This window comes from Cebus imitator, unplaced genomic scaffold (genome assembly GCF_001604975.1).
Source record: "Cebus imitator isolate Cc_AM_T3 unplaced genomic scaffold, Cebus_imitator-1.0 Scaffold342, whole genome shotgun sequence".
NCBI classification, from domain to species: Eukaryota; Metazoa; Chordata; class Mammalia; order Primates; family Cebidae; genus Cebus; species Cebus imitator.
This window is the reverse complement of record NW_016107657.1, coordinates 262,836-285,943: the sequence shown is the minus strand read 5'-3', so window position 1 is coordinate 285,943 and position 23,108 is coordinate 262,836. Positions and strand designations below refer to the sequence as shown.

The window sequence follows — 23,108 nt, the reverse complement described above, 5'->3', positions numbered from 1 at the left end:
TGGTACTACCGCTAAAAGAACTTTCTGAAACGCCCTGCCTTCTCAGAATACACAGATTTCTCTTACAATAATATCAGTGGTCTTGGAAAAAGCCTGGTTTAACCAACTAAGACTCACAGAAACCTGTGTGTGTTTCCGTTCTGACCCTGTGCCTCAAGAGAACCTTTTTACAAGAGTAACATATAAAGCCCTCTGTGACTGTAAGAACAAGTATTTACATTATTTTACTGAGTGGTATAGAGCCAGAAGCTTGATGACTTTTTCTAGCAACGAACAGTGGAATTGATGCTCCTGAGCATTCTTCTACTTAAATTAGAAGAAATAAACCATAGTTTCAGTCAAGGATAGAAACAGATGTTTCACCAACCAGCAGAAGTAGGGACTAGGGCCCCTCAACAGTTGCCCCAGGAGTAAAAAGCTCTTACTATGCTTCCGGAGCTGAGAGGCTCAACCAGCACTCCATCTCAGGGATAAAGAGATGGAGGAGGATTTGAACCAGTCATCAGCTAGTAAAAGGATAGCGCTAGCTAAGATTAACTTGCCCAGAAGCTCAAAGTTTAAGCAAGAGAGGCAGTTGCCATTACATTAATCTCCAGGTGTGTTCTGTTCTCCCCGCAGACTATAGAGGTAGAAAAACATCTACTCTGAAGCCAGCTGTGTGATCTTGGACAAGTTACTTAATCTCTCTGAGCTTCGGCTTTATTGTCTGTGTAAGACAATGATGTCTGCCTTTCCTGAGAGAGTGAGAATTCAATTAATCAATGCAAGTAACATGCTGTGGACATGGCTGGCATGTGGTAAATGCTGAATAACGTTAGGCAATACCCTTGTTAATGATATTACTGTTCCTTCTTTCAGCCACTTCCTTTCCCTCATTCCATTTGTCTTCATGTCTGGATATTCTCTCACGCTCTGTATGTCTCTCACTTCATTTTTGTCTGTGTCTTCTCATTCTTCCCAGTTCTCTCATCATTCCTTTCTCTCATTCCCTCTTCACCACCCATTCAAGAATTGACAATAATGATCCATTTGTTATTATTTCATGCTTGTTCCTGTTCTTCATTAAAGCTCCAGTGATGTCGCATGTTAATATTCGCAAGGGATTATACTAACATCTGTGCCTCCTGTGTGTGCAACCCTGAGTGTGTCTGCCTCTGAGGAATAAGTCATCTACTTTAACGGGAAGGTGTGAAGAGTATGAGACACACAGGGATCCAGGTGGAAGCAACCCGGGCAACATGTCCTATGACCAAAGCGTGAAGTTTGTGCAACTGGCGAAAAGGGACCTATCATAGCAGGTCACCTCTCTAGACACCTTCTCAGAGAGGCTAGTCTGGTTCTCTCATTTTCCTGTTTCCCTCACCTCTTTGCTTCAACAGAACATGAGACAGACGGAATCAACTTTCTCAGTTCACTTCTACTCAGCTAATGCCCCCTCATCACAGAAGCTGAAACTTCTCCCCGCACCCAGCCCAGCCCATCACCAGCTCACTATTCCTCTTCCACAGTCATTCCCTGGCACATTTCTTGTAAGCTTTAATGAGGTATAATTTAGGTGCCATAAAACTCACCTGTTTTATGGATATAATTCACTGATTACTAGTATATTTATAGAGTTATACAGTCATTACAATCTAATTTTTTTAACTTTCTCATCAATGCAAAAAAAAACCCAAAACCCTCAGACCCATCTGCAATCACTCCCTGTCCCCATCCTCAGCAAGAGGCAACCACCACTCTACTCTGTCTCTCTACAGACGTATCTTCTCTGGGCATCGCATACAAATGAAATTAAACAGTATGTCACCTTTTCTGTCTGGCTTCTTTCACATGGCCTAACGTCTTCAAGGTCATCAGATATCAGATATATGATTTACAAACATTTTCTGTGTTTGTAAAATGTTCTGTGGCTTGTGTTTTCACTTTATCAATTATGTCTTTTGAGGGAGCAAAAGGTTTTAATTTTGATGAAGTCCAAACTATTTTTTTCTCTTGTCACTTGTGCTTTCGTTGTCATTTCTAAGACAACGAAAGTCCATGTGGCAAGAACCATGACTTTTCCTAACTCAGTCATGGACTTGCTCCTGTTTTCCTCTGGAGTTTCATTGTTTTGCCTCTTACATTTAGGACTATGGTCTGTTTTTAGTTAATTTTTGTGTCTGGTACGAGGTTCTTGACATCTTGATTAGCTCCTTCTCTTGTCTTTCACCCTCACATACCCTGTACAGGGCCCTTGTTCAAACTGTTCACAGATTTTAGCTCCTGGGAAACCCTGCTGCCTTCCTTCTCAGCCCCCAGTCTCTCCTTGGCATCCTCTGCCCCACCACTCTTCTACTTCCTCCCGCTTCAGGACACCCAAAATCTGCTCACCGCTCCCAGGCTTGCCTTGCTCCTCTCACAACTTGCCTTTGTGGCACAGTGTCCTCAACTGCCCATTCCTCAAAATGTCCTCTCTCCTTGCAGAGGCAGAAGCTGCTGGTTACCCCCCTAGTACCCATTTCCCTTTCTGCCTTATAACGGGAATACAATTGTGTTTGGAGTGACAATGTACATTCCACAATGTGCAACTCTATACTGTGGCACAGTTCTCATCAGTGAACTATAGGTGGAAGTTGCTGATGGGGTTTCTGGAAAGCTCTTTAAAAGGGGCAAACCCAGCTAGCACAAACACTGCTCTTCACTCTTCTCACCTAAGGCAGGGACCATAGCTGTCAGCTAATATTCACAGCAATAGCAGGAAAAGTTTAGCTGGATACAGCCCACAATTCATACTGTGCCCATGAGCCTCTGGCCAAAGTAAGGTAAGTGAAGCTAAGTGCACACAGAATGGGCATGCCCTCCCTCCGTATGTCCCTTTCCTTCTTTCTAGGGGCTGGGATGCAGATGAGACAGTAAGAGTGGAAGCAGCCACCTGGTCCCAGAGAGGGAACCCTTGTTCTGAGGATGCAGTAGCTATTTTACAGTTCCAAAGAGGATTGCCTATATTTTGAATCTTATACAAGAAAAAAACTTTTATTTAAACTGCCATATTTGGGGTTTTCTTGGTTGCAACAGAGAAGATTGCATCCTAACCAATACATGCCTCTCTGTCTTGACATGACAGCAGGGGTGTGGGGCGGCTGCATTGTACTATGATGGAGCATGAAAGACAAAATCCAGATACTAAGGATGGTAGGGCATAAAGATAAAACAAGCCCAGGTTCTTTTTTTTTTTTTTTTGAGACGGAGTTTCGCTCTTGTTACCCAGGCTGGAGTGCAATGGCGCGATCTCGGCTCACCGCAACCTCCGCCTCCTGGGTTCAGGCAATTCTCCTGCCTCAGCCTCCTGAGTAGCTGGGATTACAGGCACGTGCCACCATGCCCAGCTAATTTTTTGTATTTTTAGTAGAGACGGGGTTTCACCATGTTGACCAGGATGGTCTCGATCTCTTGACCTCGTGATCCACCCGCCTCGGCCTCCCAAAGTGCTGGGATTACAGGCTTGAGCCACCGCGCCCGGCCAAGCCCAGGTTCTTAAGAGTATCATGGAATCAACATATTGTCCTTGAAATGTCAAATTGTTGGACTCACATTATGCAGCTTTTTCAGACTGGGTTTGACTTCAGTGTGCATTTAAGGTTCCCCCATGTCTCTTCTAGCTTGATAGCTCATTTATTTTTATTGCTAAATAAAAAATACTTCATGGTATAGATGAATACTATGGTTTGTTTATCCATTCATCTACAGAAGGACATCTGCCTTAAATTTTGGCAATTATGAATAAAGCTGCTGCAAAAATGTGTGCAGGCTTTTGCATGGACATACACTTTCAACTCATTTGGGTAAATACCCAGAAGCATGATTGCCAAATTGTATGGTAAGCCTGTGTTTAACTTTTCAAGAAACTACCAGGCTGTCTTCCAAAGTGGCTGTGCCATTTTGCATTCCCACCAGTAATGAATGAGAGTTCCTGTTGCTCCACATCTTTGCCAGCATTTGGTGATAACAGTGTTTTTTATTTTAGCCATTCTAAGAGATGTGTAGTGGTATCTCATTTTTTTAATTTACATTTTACATTATATTGACATGTAATGTTGGATATCTTTCCATATGCTTATTTAACATCTGAATGTCATCTTTAGTGATGTATATGCTCAGATCTTTTGCCCATTTTTCATCAGGTTGTTTTCTTATTAAGAGTACTTTGTATATTTTAGATACATGTACTCCACCATTTAGATACATAATCCATATGTTTTTCAAATATTTTCTGTGGCTTGTCTTTTCATTGTCTTAATATCCACTTTTTTTCCATGATAAAAATATAGTCATAAAAATTTTAAGCCACTGTTATTTGGGTTGTCACATGTGGGTAACCCGAGTCTCTTACTGATGTACAACACCTGGGTTATGGTTTCATTGGCTCTGGGTGCTGCCTCCTGGGTGACTGCTAACTTTCTAGTCCCTACAGCCAGGGCCTGGTCCTCTCCTCACCTGCATCCTGTGACTGACCCTCCGGGACAAGACCTCCAGACTCCATAGCTCCCTCCATGGAAACACCCCCAGCCTCTCCAGTCCTCCAGCCTTCTCACCAGGGTGCCCGGTCAACATTTCTCACTAGCCACCCCACACTGGCCTGTGTGTGGCTTGCCATAATCTCAGACTAACAGGTATACACCCCTCCTCCCCTTTTCAAAATTGCCTCCACTCTACCACCTATTTCCCTAAGAAGTCCACCATTCTGTGCACTATTCCTCTAATGCCACGTGTCCATTCCATTCTCCTGTCCCCCTCTACACCAGCTGGCACCATCCCCAATCCTGGGCGAGACCCCAATACACTCACCTTCCTCGGCTACCAGGTTTAGGTTCATTAGGGCACTCCCTGCTTGTCTCCACAGGGGGTTACATCAGACCAAGGTCTCCTACTCCAAGTTCTTCCCACTCACCAGCACCCAAAGCCCCTCATCACTTAAGGAGTTCTCTGAGGGCTCTCTTTGCAGGTCATTTTTCTTCTAACTCCAACCCACAAACCTACCTGATGTCATCTTTGCCCATCATACATCCTGGCATTTAAAGGCATTTAGAACCTTTGATTCCAGTGTCTATTCAGCATGGGAGTTACTTCATTCTCCCCTGACTTACTGAAGACTTCTCAGGAATGCTGTCTTCCTCACTCAGTGGTTCTTAACTTTGACAGCACACTGAAATCACCTGGGAGCTTTGAAAATCACCTCTGCCTGGGCCTACCCCTCCCCCTGAGCTCTGATTTCATGGGCCTGAGGCTGGGAGTGGCAAGAAGGGCTTTAAAGTTCCTCAAGGGGGTGGCAATATTCTCCAAGACTGAGAACCTATGCTGCAGGTTCCCAAACACCCAACCACCTGAACAGCTTTTTTTTTTTTTTTTTTTTGAGACAGAGACTTGCTCTGTCGCCCAGACTGGAGTATAGTGGTGCAATCTCGACTCACTACAACCTCCACCACCCAGGTTGAAGCGATTCACCTGTCTCAGCCTCCTGAGTAGCTAGGACTACAGGTGCGTGCCACCACACCCGGCTAATTTTTTGTATTTTTAGTAGGGATGGGGTTTTGCTACGTTGACCAGGCTGGTCTCAAACTCCTGACCTCAAGTGATCCACCCACCTTGGCATCCCAAAGTGCTGGGATTACAGGTGTGAGCCACCGTGCCCGGTCTGGATGGCTTGAAGTGAGATTCTGAACCCCACTCCAAACCTTCTGAAGCCAGACCCTAGACTTCAGCAGTTCTGGCACCTGGAGATGGTACAGGAGCTCTGGGCTACCCACTCAACCCAGCTGAACTCACCCCTAATGGCTCCTTTGGTTTGAAAAGGCCAACTTTCTCCCCGACTAAGAGCAGGGGCAGAACTTGATGGTCTGCACTTTGAGCCTTGCACAGCAATATGAAGACAGGAGCTCCTTCGAACCTGTCACTGATTAGCCACAAGGCCTCAGCCAACACACCTGCACCCTCCGCTCAGGATAACTGCCTTAGGAGGAAAAAAAATCAGAGAAAATCTACCTTTCTTCCCTTCCACACCCTCCTCAGAATCTCTCTCTTAACTGAGGGGTTTTGTGGTTGCTTATTTCAGTTTGGTTTTTTAGGTTCAGTCGATTTTTAGACTTACGTTTAAAGTCTATTCAGTGATTTCCCATTCCACCAGTCTAAGATGCAGAGAAAAGGTGGACAAATGTGTGAATAGGTGAGGTTAACTTTTATATCATAAGAAGAAGAAACTGCTTCTTGTTCCTTCAAACCTGATATTTTGAGATGCAAAGACCTCTTTGAGAATCTGATGAAGGCTTTGAGATACTTCCCCACCAAAATCTCACAAACCCACAAACTGTACAGAAACCTCAGAGGTTCAGGGGCCTCAGAGCCCATGATATGCAGGCTGAGAAGTCAGGTGTCCAAGAATAAAAGCAGAGCCAGTCTCAAACCCCCCAGGTTCCCCTAAGCAGGTCAATCACAAAGCTGGTGGGACCCACGTACCCCAGCAGATGGGCCTTCATATGGCCCTTCTCACCCTTTCCCAGATGCACATCCAACTGTGATTTCTAAGCCACCAGCCTCACACAGACACCTGGGCCCAGGGTGGAAGGACTACCAGCCCCCTTGGCAGATGAGAGAAAGTGAATAGCATCACACAGCAATTAAGAGCAGCAATCTTCAGAGCCAACCCTGTGGCACAGGCCTGAAGGGAGGCATGTTGAGGAAAAGGTGATCGCCCCAAGTTAACTGAAGTTAGGAGCACCTGTGAATGTGTATGCCATGTCCAGCTACCACACTCATCCTCAAGATGTCCCTGAAACATTGTGCTTCTCAGGTCCACTCTTGGCTCAAGCCATACTCCCACCTGCTGTACCTTCCAAATACTCAAAGCCACTATCTCCCCCGGCCTTGCCTAAAAGACCACCTTCTCCATGACAGTGCCCTGTGGACCTGGGCTGGCACTGGTTTCCTTTCAAAGACATTGAGGGTAGCCACAGGCAAGAGTGGGGTTCTGGCCAGCTCAGCCCTGTCGGCAAACCTCCATCAAAGTCTCTTAACTAAAAGTCAAGATCTCAGGGCACCTGACCTGCATGGAATCCTCTGAATCTAAATTCCAGTGGTTCCCATTTCAATGTATCATCTTCCCAGGATCAGACTATCGTTATAACAGGGGCTAACAGTTTTGAGGGTGTATTACGTGTAAGGAACTAGTTGAGGTTTTAGATATATTATCATATTTTACTTCAAAACAACCCAAAGCAGCAGTATTATGATCTTATATTGCCCCAATTATAAGGAAATTGAGGTTCAGAGAGGAGAAGTTACATCCCCATGGTCAAACAGCCATGAGACTAATTGTAAAGCCTGTGTCCCTAACCATTATGTAACACTGCTCTCCTCAGGTGCCAGAGACCCCATCAGGACCCCTGTTCACAGAGGAAGAAAACTGGGATTGGATCATATTTTCCTTATTCTATAAATAAATGTTACAAGTATCCTCATTTTTTTTTTTTTTTTTAGACAGAGTCTCATTCTGTCACACAGACTAGAGTGCAATGGCACGATCTTGGTTCACTGCAACCTCAGCCTCCTGGGTTCAAGCAATTCTCCTCCTTCAGCCTCCCAAGTAGCTGGGACTACAGGTGCCTGCCACCATGCCCAGTTAAGTTTTGTATTTTTAGTAGAGACAGGGTTTCCCCATATCGGTCAGGCTGGTCTTGAACTCCTGACCTCGTGATCCACCTGCCTCGGCCTCCCAAAGTGCTGGGATTACAGACGTGAGCCATTGCGCCTGGTCACAAGTGTCCTGGTTTTATAAATTTCTATCAGAGGTAAAGTGGCTTGCCCCAGGCCACACAAGGACAGCATCAGGAAGAATAACCTGGAGGCTGCTACTTCTGTGTCTGCTGCGCCAAGTCATGCTTGCTAATTTCCCTGGCCTTGGAAGGCGATGAACAGACCTGGCTCTATTTTGTTAACATAATAATTACTTTGTCCTTCTACTTTTGAAGGTCTTTCTCCTCTTCTCTGAATAGCTAGAGCCTGAGTGATAATTCTAAACGAGTTAATTTTTAGTCTTGGCATAAAAGTACAGGGTAATGGACGAGAACAAAGAAACTCCTCCAGCCAGGAAACTCAGGCAGAGCACACGGTATGAAAAACACCACAGTTTTCACAAAGACTCATACATCTTCATTAGATGATCACAATAGTAGCAGACATTTTGCTCTAATTGACACAAAGAAATCAGAGAAAAAATGGCATTCTATTTGCCATTTTCATACCTCCAAAGAGCAAATCTTAACTGGGAAGTAATTATATTGTAACTCCCTCTCATGGGAGGCACACAGACTTTGTCAAATGTCACACATCTAGGAAAGGAACTAAAAGGTCTATTTCAAAGATACAAAGCCTCACCCTGGGGTGCTTTGGGGGCACACTTGTCAAACATGTAGCTACACATGCCTATAATTGCAACACTTTGAGAAGCTAAGACAGGAGTTTTGTTTGAGTCTAGGAGTTCTAGACCAGCCTGGGCAGCATAGGGAGACCCTGTCTCTACAAAAAATATAAAAATTAGCCAGAGCAGGAGAGTCATTTGAGCCTGGGGGGTGGAAGCTGCAGTAAGCTATGACTGTACTGCTGTACTCCAGCCTGGGTGACAAAGCAAGACCCCAACAAAAATAATTAAAATTTTAAATTTTTCTAAAAATATTTTAAATGTGTATCTACCTTCCTCTGTTTGGGCTACCTTCCTCTGTTTGCAGTTTCCCAAGTCTAAGTCCCATTTTCTCAACTTTCATAATTCATTCTCCCAGCAACCCTAGTGACTAGAGTACAGAAACGGGATCCAACCTCTACCTATTGGATGGACTCATGGCCAAGCGATGATTCAGAAGAGAAGAAAGGGAGAATACAAGCACCAGGATCTACTCTGGGGAGCTTACAGCAGGATGCCCTGACTCTTTAGAAGCAGCTATGGAGGAACTGCCAGCATCTGGAGGCAGATGTTGCCAGGGTGAACTATAGTGCCAGTGATGAATGATGACAGCAAAGCTGTTTCAACTGGAGACAGTGTTTTAGAACAGGACCAATTGTCCTCGCGAGAACCAGCCTCATGCCACCAAAGGTGTAAATGTACATGCTGCATAGAACCTAAAGTACCTTTGCCCAGAAGCCCCTGGGATGGCAGAAGAGCACAGTCTTGGGAATTGGTCACACCTGTGTTCAAACTGGGCTTTGCCACCCTGGACATGTAATTTAACTCCTGACCCTTGGTTGTCTCAAATGAAAAATTGAGACAATAAAATCCAATTACACAACTATTATGATAATTAACTACTAAAGATCCCTTGAACAGGTAGCCTAATATAGTACCTGGCATAGCAGCTGATCCAAATATGTTCTTTTTCTCCCACACCCTTTAGTCTTATGCTTTTATCAACACATCAGCACTTTTCTTCTGAGCTGCCATCTCCAAATCATTTAAGTTTTCATAAGAAAGAAGAAAGAAGAAACAGGACAAGGTCATCAAGCATAACACCACTGGAGATATTTCTCAAGCTGACAATGATCTACTCATAACACTCCTGGGGGTCTGTTTGATCAATGAGCCATGAAGTCATCCAATTAGACTATCATCTAGCCTACATTCTGACATCTTATATGAAAGGGTGGCACTGTCAAATACTTGGTAAAAACTATTGCAATGGAATTTCCCCAAGTCTATCAGCCAGTAGTGTTAATTTAAATATAGCAATGAGTAGAATCTGGTGTGACTTAAGATACCTGTCCTATATGCACAGCCTATAGTGGTTTCCAAGATCCTTTCTCACATACTATTGGTGTGCCCCTTACTACCACTCTGGAGATAAGAAGGGTATCCTCAGAGCACCTTGCTGAATCCTAACACTGACCTTGGTCTTCTTGGTGTGCGTGGCCATGCTATTCAGGAATCCATCTGGCACTGCGCCATTCACCTGGCCACCAGTATTCCCTAAGCACATAAAACATGCTGAGAAAATGCCAAGTACTGGACATTCAGACAAGCATGGTTCTGACCTAGTGAAGTGTTAGCGGCAGAGAAGAGGGACAACTAGCAGCACAATCAATGACCATAAGCTGTGAAGGGTGTCAAAACAGGGGAAACCCAGGAAGCCATCAGTACATACTAAAGTCAAATAGCTACATGAAACTAACACTAAGAAGGTTCCAATTTTTCTCCATTCACTGAGCTATTCATGAAAAATGAATACTCCCAGATAGTATTCAGTGGACCATTTTTTTAACTCAGGCAAGGTAGTTTCAAACAACTTTTGGGGGCTCTTGGACAACAGATTAAGATAGTTGAGCATTATTTGGAAAGTATCAAGGAAGCTCTTAAGTTGAGGAGGGTGATGAAATCAGAGATATACTTGGTTTAAGATGGATAAGAAGTAGGCTGGGCACAGTGACTCACAGCCTACTTAAGGAGCACTTAGGGAGGCTGAGGGCGAATTGCTTGAGTTCAAGAGTTCAAGACCAGCCTGGGCAACATGACAAAACCCCGTCTCTACTAAAAAATACAAAAATTAGCTGGGTGTAGTGGTGTGCACCTGTTGTCCCAGCTACTTGGGAGGCTGAGGCTGGAGAATCGCTGGAACTCAGGAGGTGTAGGTTGCAGTGAGCCAAGATCATGCCACACTGCACTCCAGCCTGGGTGACAGAGCAAGACTCCATCTCAAAAAATTATATATATATATATATATATATCTGTAAATTTTATATATATATAATTTTATATATATATAAATTTTATATACATAAATTTTATACGTATAAAATTTATAAATTTATATATATATAAAATTTTACAAATTTACTTTATAAATTTCATATATATGTAAAATTTATGTAAATTTTACATATATATAAAATTTTATAAATTTATTTCATAAATTTTACATACACAAAAAATTTGATTAATTATATATATATAATTTTATAGCGAGAGAGAGAGAGAGAAAGCGCACACATGCAAGCGTGCTGGGCACGGTGGCACATGTCTGTAATCTCAGCTACTCAAGAGGCTGCAGTGAGCCGAGATCACACCACTGCACCTCAGCCTGGGCAACTGGAGTAAGATCCTGTCTCAAAAAAAATAAAGAATAAAAATAAGAAGGAGAAAGGTGGGGCCTCATCAGGGGCTATTTCAGTAATCTAATAAATATAAGAATGGTTGCTATATGGGTATATTCCCAGAGAGGTTTCACTTCCTGTGCACATCTCTGATTTTTTATATGTGTATTGCTTTATTCAGACTTTATTCAGCAAAAGTATTAAGCAATTCTAGGTATAGGTAAAAAGTAAGTTGACATTAGTTAACATAATTAATAATTATTTTTTCCATAGTAATGAGTTTAAAAGATGATACCGTATAAGACTATCCACTAGAGCATCTGCTAAGAAAATATCCAGTAGATTATCATTGAATACAATGTCTAAAATAGTTGTGAATTCACTAAAATCTGGAAAATATCCATTTATTTATTAATTTTTAGAGACAAGTTCTTGCCCTGTTACCCAATCTGGAGTGCAGTGCCACAATCATGACTCACTGCAGCCTTGACCTCCCAGGCTCAAGCAATTCTACCACCTCAGCCTCCCAAGTAGCTGGGAGTACAGGTGTGAACCACCACACCCAGCTGGAAAGTATCTATTTAATTGTGATATCTAATTTAAAATAACTTAGAATATAAATACCATGTTCTTGATTATCAGAAATGTTCCTAGGAAAGACTACTCCCGAGTACCCATCAAGAAAAGTTGCTCAAAATGGAAACGGGTCTGCAGTCACCACTGATGTGTCACTAACATCTCCCTCATCTGTGATTGAGAATTAAGAGAAGGTCAAAGCCATGGTAGTTCCTTTTAAATATTTTAAGGCCTCAATGTATCCCCATTTCCTAGCAGGCGGGAACCAGTCAGCAGGGTCAACAGTTGCTCTTACCCAGCGTCATCCTGGAAGCCTTCCAACTCATCCCGCTGCTCTGCCAGGGTGGCCTCCAAGTCCAGGTAGGTGCCATTGTGAGAGAGCTGCAGAGCGCAGTCATCCAGCTGCAAGAGAAAGAGCCCGTTATGCCCAACCTGCTCCTCAGATGCGAACTACATATGGAGAAATCATATCTTGTTGCCTTCATGTGTTCTGTAAGATCAAGCAATATCCTGAAATGTGGATCATAACTTGAAGAGGTAGTGTGTTAGCGCAAATAGATTGGGAACAATCTGCATGCTAAGTGGATGGATGAGGCATCTCTTAACAGAGTGGTATTGACAGCACCCTCTGTGCCCTGGGCCACTGAAGGAGCTCTTTGGGCACTGGGTCACACCAGAACCTTTTTCCACCCTCAGGGGCACAGATGAGACCTGGCATTTCAAGAGTGGAAATCAAGATCACAATGCTGATGTGACCATGTATTGAGTCACAGAGCTTAAAAGGCAAATTTGGTTGGGAAAATATGCTATTTCCTTTGATTCAGTGAGAAGCCTGCTTATTCAGATTCTACAGTCATATTCTGCACATTACAAATAATGTTGCTCAATAAAGCATTTTTACAATTGAACTGAAACATCCTCCAACTGAGTGGCAATATACCCAAATTACAACATAACACACAAGAAATTAGGTCTCTTTGTTACTGATATTTTTTTTTTTTTTTCTGAGACAGAGTCTCGCTCCATCGCTGGGAGCCAGGGTGGAATGCAGTGGTAAGACCTCGGCTTACTGCAACCTCCGCCTCCCAGGTTCAAGCAATTCTCCTGCCTCAGCCTCCTGAGTAGCTGGGACTACAGGCACGTACCACCATGCCCAGCTAATTTTTGTATTTTTAGTAGAGACAGGGTTTCACCATGTTGGCCAGGATGGTCTCCATCTCTTGACCTCGTGATCCACCCGCCTCAGCCTCCCAAAGTGCTGGGATTACAGGCGTGAGCCACTGTGCCTGTCCTTTTTTTTTTTTCTTTTTTTAAGAGGGAGTCTCGCTCTGTCACCCAGGCTGGAGTACAGTGGCTTCATTTTGGCTCACTGCAACCTCCACTTCCTGGGTTCAAGTGATTCTCCTACCTCAGTCTCCCAAGTAGCTGGGACTACCAGCATGCACACTGATCTCATTTTTAAAATTTTTTATTTTTATTTTATTTGGGGTTGTGGGGGACAGAGTCTCGCTCTGTCACCCAGGCTGGAGTGCAGTGGCGTGATCTCAGCTCACTGCAACCTCCACCTCCCGAGTTCAAGCAATTCTTCTTCCTCAGCATCCTAAGTAGTTGAGATTACAAGACCCATCATGACGCCCAGCTAATTTTGTTATTTATTTTTAGTAGAGATGGGGTTTTGCCATGTTGACCAGTCTGGTCTTGAACTCCTGACCTCAGGTGATCCTCCTGCCTCAGCCTTCCAAAGTGCTAGGATTACAGGTGTGAGCAACCACACCCAGACAAAAATTTTATTTAACAAACACTTACATGCTGTTCATTATGTTCTGGGCACTGTTCTAAACATTTGTACATGGGAAGTCAATTAGTTCTCTCACAAACTCTATATGTTCTACTAGTTTCTTCATTTTACAGGTGAGAACTCTGAGGCACAGAGAGAGGCTAAGTTACTTACCCAATTCATCATCTAGTAAATGGTAGAGCTGGAATTTGGATACCAGCAGTTTGATTTGAGGACATGGTCTCAAGCACTACACTCTGCACGCTCTCTACAGCCCAAGACCCACAAAGAACTTGAAAATTTTGTCATGGAAAAATGCAGCTTGTATTACCTGAGTATTCTGGTATGACCAAGCAAATGCCATGCGTTTGCCACTGCCATTCCCTTTCCTTCCCAGGCACACAGCCTTGCCTTTTAGTTGGGCTCTGGCTGCGTAACTGAGTATTGACCAACAGAATTTGGATGCAAGTGAAGAAGGCCCCCAACAGGCTTGGCCATAACACCTCTGCACAACTGTCCACCTATCTTTTCTTGTCTATGGACAGATGCAGAGGAGCCAGAGGAGACTTTGAAACCTAGAAAACAGCAGAGCCCCAAATGCAAGGAGCTTGGGTTCCTGAGTCACTGCATGGAAGAAAGCACTTTGCTGTCCAGACCCACTGACCCATGCTGGACTGTGACAAGATTAAGAAATGAGGTTTTGCTGTGCTAACTCATTACGGTTTTAAGGTTACTACAGGTAGCAGTTAGCATTACACTACATCTAGAATGATTACACTTAAAAATAGAGGAAAATAATTTTACCAAAGAAGATTGAGATTAATATTATGAGGAAATCTAAATTTATACAATCATGCCTGATTTCTTGAGCTATAAGAGTGACCCAATTCATCTTCTCATTGAGTTAGGCTATCATTCCAAAATGACAGCTTGGGGAAAAGTGGAAACAAATATGTAGTTACTTTAAAACATCTGGATGAATGTTTGATAATCTGCTATAAGTGAGATTTCAAATAAGGAATCAGTTTTTGTTTTGATAGAAAAGTTTTGCTATTATCCTCAACAAAAGAAATGCAAACTGTCATACTGTCTAGAAGCAGCAGCTATAGCAGGGTGTTAATTATTGTTAGAGACCCTGCAGTTCCGTGTTTCTGGTTATCCGCAACAGAATGAAAGAGATTTCTTCTTTATTACTTGTGAGAAATACCTAGTTCAGTCATTTGAAGGGATTAATCCTATTTGATTCACTTCTTTTATTTCTCTAATAGCAGACTGTACCTCATAATTACTAAAGGCTTGCTGGGGAATTTCAGCATTCTTGAGCAGCACCTTATAGATGGATCATCTGATTTGAGAAGGCATTTAATACAAGCTAGCCAAACTCTCTGTACCATAGTGTCAAAGGTGTGCCCAGGGTTTTGGAGAAACACGCAGGAGCTGCCTCCCCTACGCTATGGAAGCAGCAGGCAGGACTGAAATCAGACTTTACCATCCTGGGTGGAAAATTCCAGTGGAAACTGGACCTGTTAACATGTACAGTGGACCATGTGTCTGATTGTAATCATTGGCAGCTCATTCTTGCTTTAATTTCTACTGCTGTTATTAACTAAGAAATCTGATTTGGTGTATTCAGCTGATAGTATCAACACTTTTGCTTATTTTTAATCCCACATATAATCAACAGACTGAAAGATGTGATGATGAAAGCTCTTTAAGCCACCACAATGTGCTTTTCCTCAACCCCCGGAAACATATGAGCCTAGAGAAGCATTGGGATAAAGAGTTTCTGCTTCTCCTCAAGGAGATCTGAGTCATTCTGAGTCTGTGGTCCACACTCGGACAGAGGGAGAGAACCAAGAGCAAGAAGAAGTGCTGTTGGGAGAGAAGCCAAGTACGCACATGAATGTGGCATAAATACTTCCACCAGAGCCTGTGTCAAGCCACCAATGCGCAGTCACTGAGCATGGGGATAGAAAGAGGTGTGCAGAAGTTCACCAGTATATACCATTTCCACCACACAGATCTGTAAGATCTAAGTAGCCTGGAGAACAGAGGTAGCAGAATGGAGTAAAATAATTAGGAAGTGATACACTGTGAATGTCTATAACCTTTGTTTGTAATATAATCTGCTCAATTGTGAGTTTCTATAATTCTTACATATTTTAAATTTCTTTTAGTTTTATTTATTATTTTTATTTCTTTTTTATAGGGCTCTCACTGTTGCTCAGACACTGGTCTTGAACTCCTGGCCTCAAGCAGTCCTACCGCACCAGCCTCCCGAAGTGTTAAGACTATGGACGTGAACCATTGTGCCTAGCCAATTTAATTTTTAGTAATACCTATGTTTGACAAGTGGCTCACAAAATTCCTGAGAATTTGACAATCAGTCTTGCAGGTCACCCAGGCCAGCACCAGCACATATTGTTCCTGGCCATTCAGTTGAGGTACCTAAAATGAAGATAGCAGAGATGAAAAGACTAAGAGACCCTTACCCAGGCTTATCAGTCTCCACCAGCCCTGTGTAAGCTCTGTGGTCTTCTCCTTAGACTGGAAGGAGGTAGGGATGTACTGGTGGCCAGCAGATGTAGCCCCATCTGGGCTATTTTGCATGTCATTTCCATCTCACATCTTCAGATTTTATTACTAGTAGCCCAAGACAAATATCTCACCTTCCTGGACACTCACCCTGCCCTGTCAGGTATCTGCCTCAAAGTACGTCACACCAGCCACAGACTGTAACAGGAAGCCCCATAATCTCCCCAGCCTCCAACAACAGAATCCTCAAACCTTAGCACAATGGCCTGTTCTTGCCATTCCTCTTCTCATATTCTGGGCAGCATTAACTACTACCATTTCCACAGTTCAATTTTAACAAAATTATATGTCAGGCACAGGCAGGGCACCAAGGAACACATAATTACTTCCTTCCCTCAAACAGATAGTTTCATTGAGTAAGTATAACACACAAATCAAACACAGAAGAGAATAAAACACCATCTAAATCAACTGTCAAAATGGGTGGACGTTCATCCTCAGTTATATTCTTTCTGCTGTCATTAGCGGAGACTAAGCATCCTCCATAGAACTGCCCGAGTCCCCCCTCCAGGATTAGAAGGTGTCATTACCTCCTAAGCCAGATGTCACAACCCTGATCCCCTAATGAATGGGCAAGCCCATCCCATTTGTGCTAGTGAGTCCTTCAACTGAAAAAAAGAAGAATTTGCGTCTGTTAACCTCTCAGGAACCTCACATGGAACCCTCACAGCACAGCTATGGGAAGAGGGGCTGCCCTTAGGGAGACAGGACAAGTGTGTGCAAAGAGGATCCTAACAACACGAGGGCTGTGAAGATAGCAAATGAGTCAACACACACCGCCCGAGCCACTCCACTACACAAGCCCCACTCCATCATTACACCCAAGACACAAGAGATTAATATTTAAACCATCACATGAGCCAAGGGGGAAGAATACAGTGCTTCTTGGCTGGACCGATACATCAAAAACAGCAAAAGTTCCTAAATACATGGGGATGGGGTCATATTTAGCTATCATTTTCATAAGCAAATTCATAGGTACACTAAATGAATTCCTCAATTTTGTCAGTGATAACTAAGTAACAGTCACGAACTTTCCAAATAATTCAAAAACAATACGAATAGACAATGAGTGGTGATTAATTCCAATCTGGTTATTATAAAGATTTTGACAGATATATCAAAACTTCCCCTACAGGGTGTACAACTCAGACACCTCCCAGCCAGACCAGTCCCTGCCAAGGAATCTCAGTTCTTTCTTACACGGAGGCAACCTGATCTCGATCCTTGGCCTTTTCTGTCAAATGTCTTCCCAAATGACTTAAGGGACCTGGAATTTCCTGACTCTTATGATTTTCATGTCAACCCTGATCCCCTGGCAGCAAGTCCCCTGCAGTCCTTTCTTGGCTCTAGGTTTGGTGGCCAGGACATTGCCGGGCACTTCAGGACATAAGACAAAGCCAGGAGCCACGGGGAAAGATAACATTACAGGGCTATTATAGACGTGTGGTGATTAAGTAATTTTAGGGGCAGTGACAGCAGTGCAGCTGGAAGACTTCAGATTAGGTCGCAGGCTCACACGGTTAGGGCTGTAAACCTGTGCCCAGGATTCTGGTGGGAGGCAGGGTGCTCAGCTGGCAGCCAGACTCAGATCCACAATAAGTGTCCTTTTGAATATCCAGGATTTTGTGCCACTCTGCCTGGATTAAAACACATCAATAAAGCAGGATCTCATTCTCTGGAGACATAGAAGTAGCATGTTACTGGGGTAGCTTAATGATTATCTAGGTTTTGGCAGCAGGTCCGCAGTGATCCATAGCCCAGGCAATAAAATTTATGTGTAATCCTGAAACAGATTTGCACAGAACCATTCTATAAATATATACACTAGGGCTACTCTTTAAACTAGTTTTGGTTATAGTTCAGAAGTGGGAAAACATATTCTGATCTTAAAAAGAAGAAAGTAAACCTAAAGGAAAGCACAAGTGCTTACGGCACTTCATCAGTTCCCCCATCCCTGCATCCACATCCTCCTAATGTGATTTTGCAGCAACTTCCCTCTAGAGGCAGATTCTTCCTCTACTCCTGGAATCTGGGTGGCCTGTGTCTTGCTTTGGCCAACAGGACAGTGTCATGTGTGACCTGGCAGAGACCTGGAAGGCACCTGCTCACTGGGGCTGTCCTCTCTTGCTGCTCTTGGAGCTCTGCCCCCACCTAAAGATGCCAGGGTTACCCACTGGAGGATGAAAGACTTGGGCCTGGCTGCTCCTGACGCCCCCACTCACAGCCGGACAATTGCCACATGTCACGTGAGGACAACCTGGATGGTCAAGCCTCCAGACGACATACATGATAGGCACATGAGACAGCCCAGCAGAAATTGGCCAAACTGGCCCAAACCAGAACATTCCAGTTGACACATAGGCTCAAGAGCAACTTTAGGGTTCTGACTTTGTCACCCTCCTCTTCCCATGAGCTTGCCACCCCAACCCACAGCAGACAGGGAGAGCAACATTCACACTCCACATGCTCTGCACCTGGATGGGTGGTGGGTGAGAGGCTTGCCCCCTTCAAGTTGTCCACTGAATGCAGGGACCACAACACTGCAGGCTCAAGGCAGGGGTGGTCACTACCTGCCCAGCCCTGAGGTGCCACAGAGAAAGAATATACCTAACCCTGACCTTACCTGAGCCCAAAGTCCTGCTTGGGACAGCGGACAGTAGCACTGGCTGGGTAAAAGCAAGGAAGGGGAGCCCAAGCAGAGCCTGGAGCACTGGGGAGTGTGGAGCAGTCAGCCAAGGACCCTCCCAGGGACAGGAGGAGACAGGAGGCAAGACCGCACGAAGCACCAAACCCCCAGAGCATGCTCCAGGGACCCATGGAACTTCACTTTCAAAATGCAAATTGAAAGATAAAATTTGGAAGAATTTCAAGATAGCAACGTCAAGCACGGGGCCTTCTGACTATATCAGTCACATGCCCACAAAGCCAGCCCCACTCCTGGCTCATAAATGAAGTGTTGCTGTGGGCCCCATCTCTCTCCCCTGAGTGCCCCACTTCAGGCACATACAGCCCTAAGAGCAGCCCAGAATCAGTCAGCATGTTCCATTTGGTCAGCTGCAATACAGCTATGCCTGTTTCCCTCCTCAAATGCTACTTTTGTTGCTAGGCAGCCATGAAGCTTGCTGATTCCTTAGATTTTGTGGCTCCTTCTAAATGAAGCAGAGACAAGGAATTGGACTTAAAGGACAAGGAAAAAATGTTAGGAAAGAGCTTTCCAACAAGCAGTGCCACATGTCCCTTTCACAAGTCTTAATAAGACCAACACAAAACTTGGCTCAGTCATTCTAGGTTTTACAGACTATGATTCTCCCATAATCCATAACAACTATTACAAAGGGACAGGATACAGGGCACACACACTCTGGGGTTGTCCTCTGCTATTTCCTAAGGTGATAGTGAGAACGTGGTATTCATTTCATTAACCTTCAAACTATACATACACCTCACATGTTATTCCTTTGTATGTATAATGCATTTCACATAAAAAGTTGGAATTACATTTACATATTTTAAAAAATACAAGTAAGGCTTGGTCGATTTTCTTAAGAGAAAGACTACATGAGATCAATTCACATGATACCAGAAGAAAGTGGTACCTGCTGGCTAACCCCAACAATTCATTTTCAAACTTTTGCGTTTTTAGCGGCCCATTTGGCCTTTTCTAAATGAGGACATCACAGGTACTTAAATAAATGTTTTAGGATGAAATACAGGGATATTTTTGACAATCCAGCATATATGGGTTATGAAATAACATAAATGTATTTACTTTGAAAGTGGTTGGACTTTACTTTCTCAGAAACATTTACTAAGTTATGTTCTTTGTGGCCACCGAGCGAGAGAAGCAATGTTTTAAAACTGACTTAGGCAGTTTTCACATAAGCCCCAGATTTCTATTTAAGTCAACAAAAGAGCCCAGCTCACCAACCAAAGGCAAGAGCCTCTGTCAAATTCTGCAAGAAAGACAAAGGCCGGGTTTCTCCCACTCAGAGCTTAAATTTAGAGAAAGTGATAGTCTGGTAAATAGGTAAATATTTGAGTTATCTTAAAAATTTTTGCTACCATTACATAGCCAAAAACACATTAAACTTTCCTTTAAAACACTGGAATATATTTTTTACATAAGTCTATAGGTACCTTTTGCCATTTTCTGTTTCACTTTATTCAAGTTGAAAATCATATCAACACTATGCTTCAGGATGATTATTATCCCTGGTTTGTTCACTCATTCAGATTAATAGTTCTCTCCTGTTCTTCTCCATGCCACACACTACACTGTATCCTGGTGAGACAGACAGCCCTGAGCAAGACAGACCAGTCCTAGGGAGCCCTTGGGGCTGTGGCCAGGACTGATCACCCAACAGCTGGTGGGAGTTCAGGAAGTGAGGCGCACAATGAGTTAGTTGCCTGTGTTGTTTCTCTTCTTGTTTTCTTTAGGAAGGGATGTGGGATGCAGGGACTGAAACACTGGATGCAAAAGCCCTGTCAGAAAGAGTGTGAGCAGTTAAGGCAGTGAAGGGAGGCAGGCCACGGGCCACGGAGGGGGAGCCTCGCTGGCCAGAGTAGACTAGACTTGATTCCAGGGCAACAAGAAGCCATGAAATGGAACGGCTGTGAGCAGATGTGTGCAGGACCAGCTGTGCAGTGTGGGGATGGACGAGGAAAGACAAATGAAGGAGCCACCACCAATATCAGGGGCAATTTGAACGTGGCTTGGACAATGGTGGATCCAGTGGAAATGGAGAGAAGGAAATGGAAAGGAGTGGTACAGGGAAGGAGGGCATGAAAGGGAGGAAGGAAAAGTCAGAGGACTGAGTGATTGGATGTCGGAGTATCCAACATAGGCAAAATCTTGAGTTTCTTGCTTGAGCAAATTAACAAGTGGTGGCACCATTTACCATTTGCATTAACATGGCAAACACTGGACCAATAGCTGTTTGGGGGCAGGAAAATAGGATAAAATGAGGATTTGGTTTTTGGTTTTTCAGTTTTGTTTTTTGTTTTGAGGCAGGGTCTCACTCTATCACCTAGGTTGGAGTGCAGTGGTATGAACATGGCTCAACACATCCTTGACCTCCCAGGCTCAAGTGACCCTCCTGCCTCGGCCCCCTGAGTAGCTGGAGCCATAGGTGTGTGCCACCATGCCTGGCTAATGTTTTAACTTTTTGTATAAATGGAGTCTTGCCATGTTGCCCAGGCTGGTCTCGAACTCCTGGGCTCAGGCAATCCTCCTTCCTCAGCCTCCCAAAGTGCTGGTATTACTTGCATGAACCACTGTACCCAGACAAAATTGGGATTTGTTTTTAACATGGTATGTCTAAAACTAGTGGAGGTGGATGGTGAATAAAGAAATAGATTCAGGGCACTGGGCATGAATAAAAATATGGCAGTTGAAATCCCACAAGTGCATTGGCCTGCCTACAGATAACTGCTAACTTCATGTGTCTTGAGAATTGATAGTGGTATTCCCTTTTTAAATTCCTGATATTGCTAACTGTGCTATCTGAATTATTTCTCTAATGATTTTGGAGAAGTTCTTTATTAATGTCTTTTTAAAGAACTATCGATTATATTGCTTTTCCTCTATAAGTTTGTTTTCTAGCTCACTAATTGCTATTCTTATCTTTATTATTTTCTTCTATGTTTTTTGTGTTTGACACATTGTATTTTTTTTCCCAACCTCTAAAATCTTAAGATTTTCAGACTTTCTTCTTTTCAATTATGTGCACTTAAGGCTACAGTTTTCACAAGACCTCATCTCTAATAGAAATTTCAAAACTTAGCTGGGTGTGGTGGTGCACACCTGTAGTCCCAGCTACTCAGAAGGTGAAGGTGGGAGGATCGCTTCAGTCCACAAGTTCAAGGTTACAATGAGCTATGATCATGCCACTGCACTCTAGCCTGGGCAACAGAGCAAGATGCTGTCTTAATAAATAAATAAATAAGAAAAAGACTATCATTTTCCTCTAAGTAAATTTTAGCTATACTCCACAGGATCTGATATGCTATATTTTTATTATGTTCAATTCAAAATATTTTCTAAATTTCACTGGGATTTCTTCTTTGACTCTACAATTATTTAAAAGTCTATCAAATAATTTCCAAATATTTAGGAATTTTCTAGTAGCTTATTTTATTGTAGATTTCTAGCTTAATTTCACTGTGATCAAACGAACACACACTCTGTATGATTTCAATTCTTTGAAATTTCTTGAGACTTATTTTATGGCCCAATACATAAGAATAATGTATTTTAACAGCTGCAGTGTTTACTAAATTAGATGCTTACATCTCTATCTTCACTGCTCTTCATATGCTTGTTCTACAGAGAGGCATACAACTGTGAATTTTTCTATTTTTCCTTTTCATTCTGTCAATATTGGATTTATTTCAGTTATTAGACGCAGACAAATACTTCCTAGTGGACTCTTTTAGCACAATGAGATTTCCTTCTTATCTCTAGTAATGTGTCTTGCCTAAAGAGTACATTCGTTATTAATACAGGCATACCACTTTCTTTTGATTAGTATGTTGCATGCATAGTCTTCTTTTAGTCCTTTACTTACAATATTTGGTACCCATGTATTTAAGGTGTATCTCTTGTAAGCAGCATATAGATTTTTAATATAATCAGATAATTTTTAATAAAAATATATCATCAAGATCTGTTCATTTAAAATGATTGCTGATGTTTGAGTTCAAATCTGCATGTTTAGTATTTAATCTGCATGTTCCAGTTTCCTTTTTCCTCTTTTCCTACCATATTCAGTTTAATCTACTATTCTTTATTCTTCTATATTCCTTTCTAGTATTCTACTTACTGCCAGGTACACATTCTTTTATTAAGCCTTTTACTAATTTATCCAATAGATAATATGCCTTCCTGACTCAGCAAAAACTACTCTAAATTGCTACTATCATGTCCCAGACAATGTAAGGGCACTAGACCACTTCAATATGATTTACACCTTTTCTCTTTGTTTTAAGACAAGGTCTCACTACATTGCCCAAGCTGATCTTAAACTCCTGGGCTCAAGCAATCCTCCTGCCT

General features: G+C 43.0%; 1 protein-coding gene across 12 annotated transcripts in view; it reads right to left on the bottom strand.

Annotated features, from left to right (window-relative positions):
- The window catches only part of FHOD3 (formin homology 2 domain containing 3), a 487,025-nt gene that overhangs the window by 422,253 nt on the left and 41,664 nt on the right, over positions 1 to 23,108 (bottom strand). For all 12 annotated transcript variants that reach the window (XM_037730378.1, XM_037730382.1, XM_037730380.1 and 9 more), the window contains exon 2: positions 11,978 to 12,084. In XM_037730378.1, the coding sequence (XP_037586306.1) occupies positions 11,978 to 12,084 (107 nt within the window). The remainder of the gene's footprint in view (positions 1 to 11,977; positions 12,085 to 23,108) is intronic.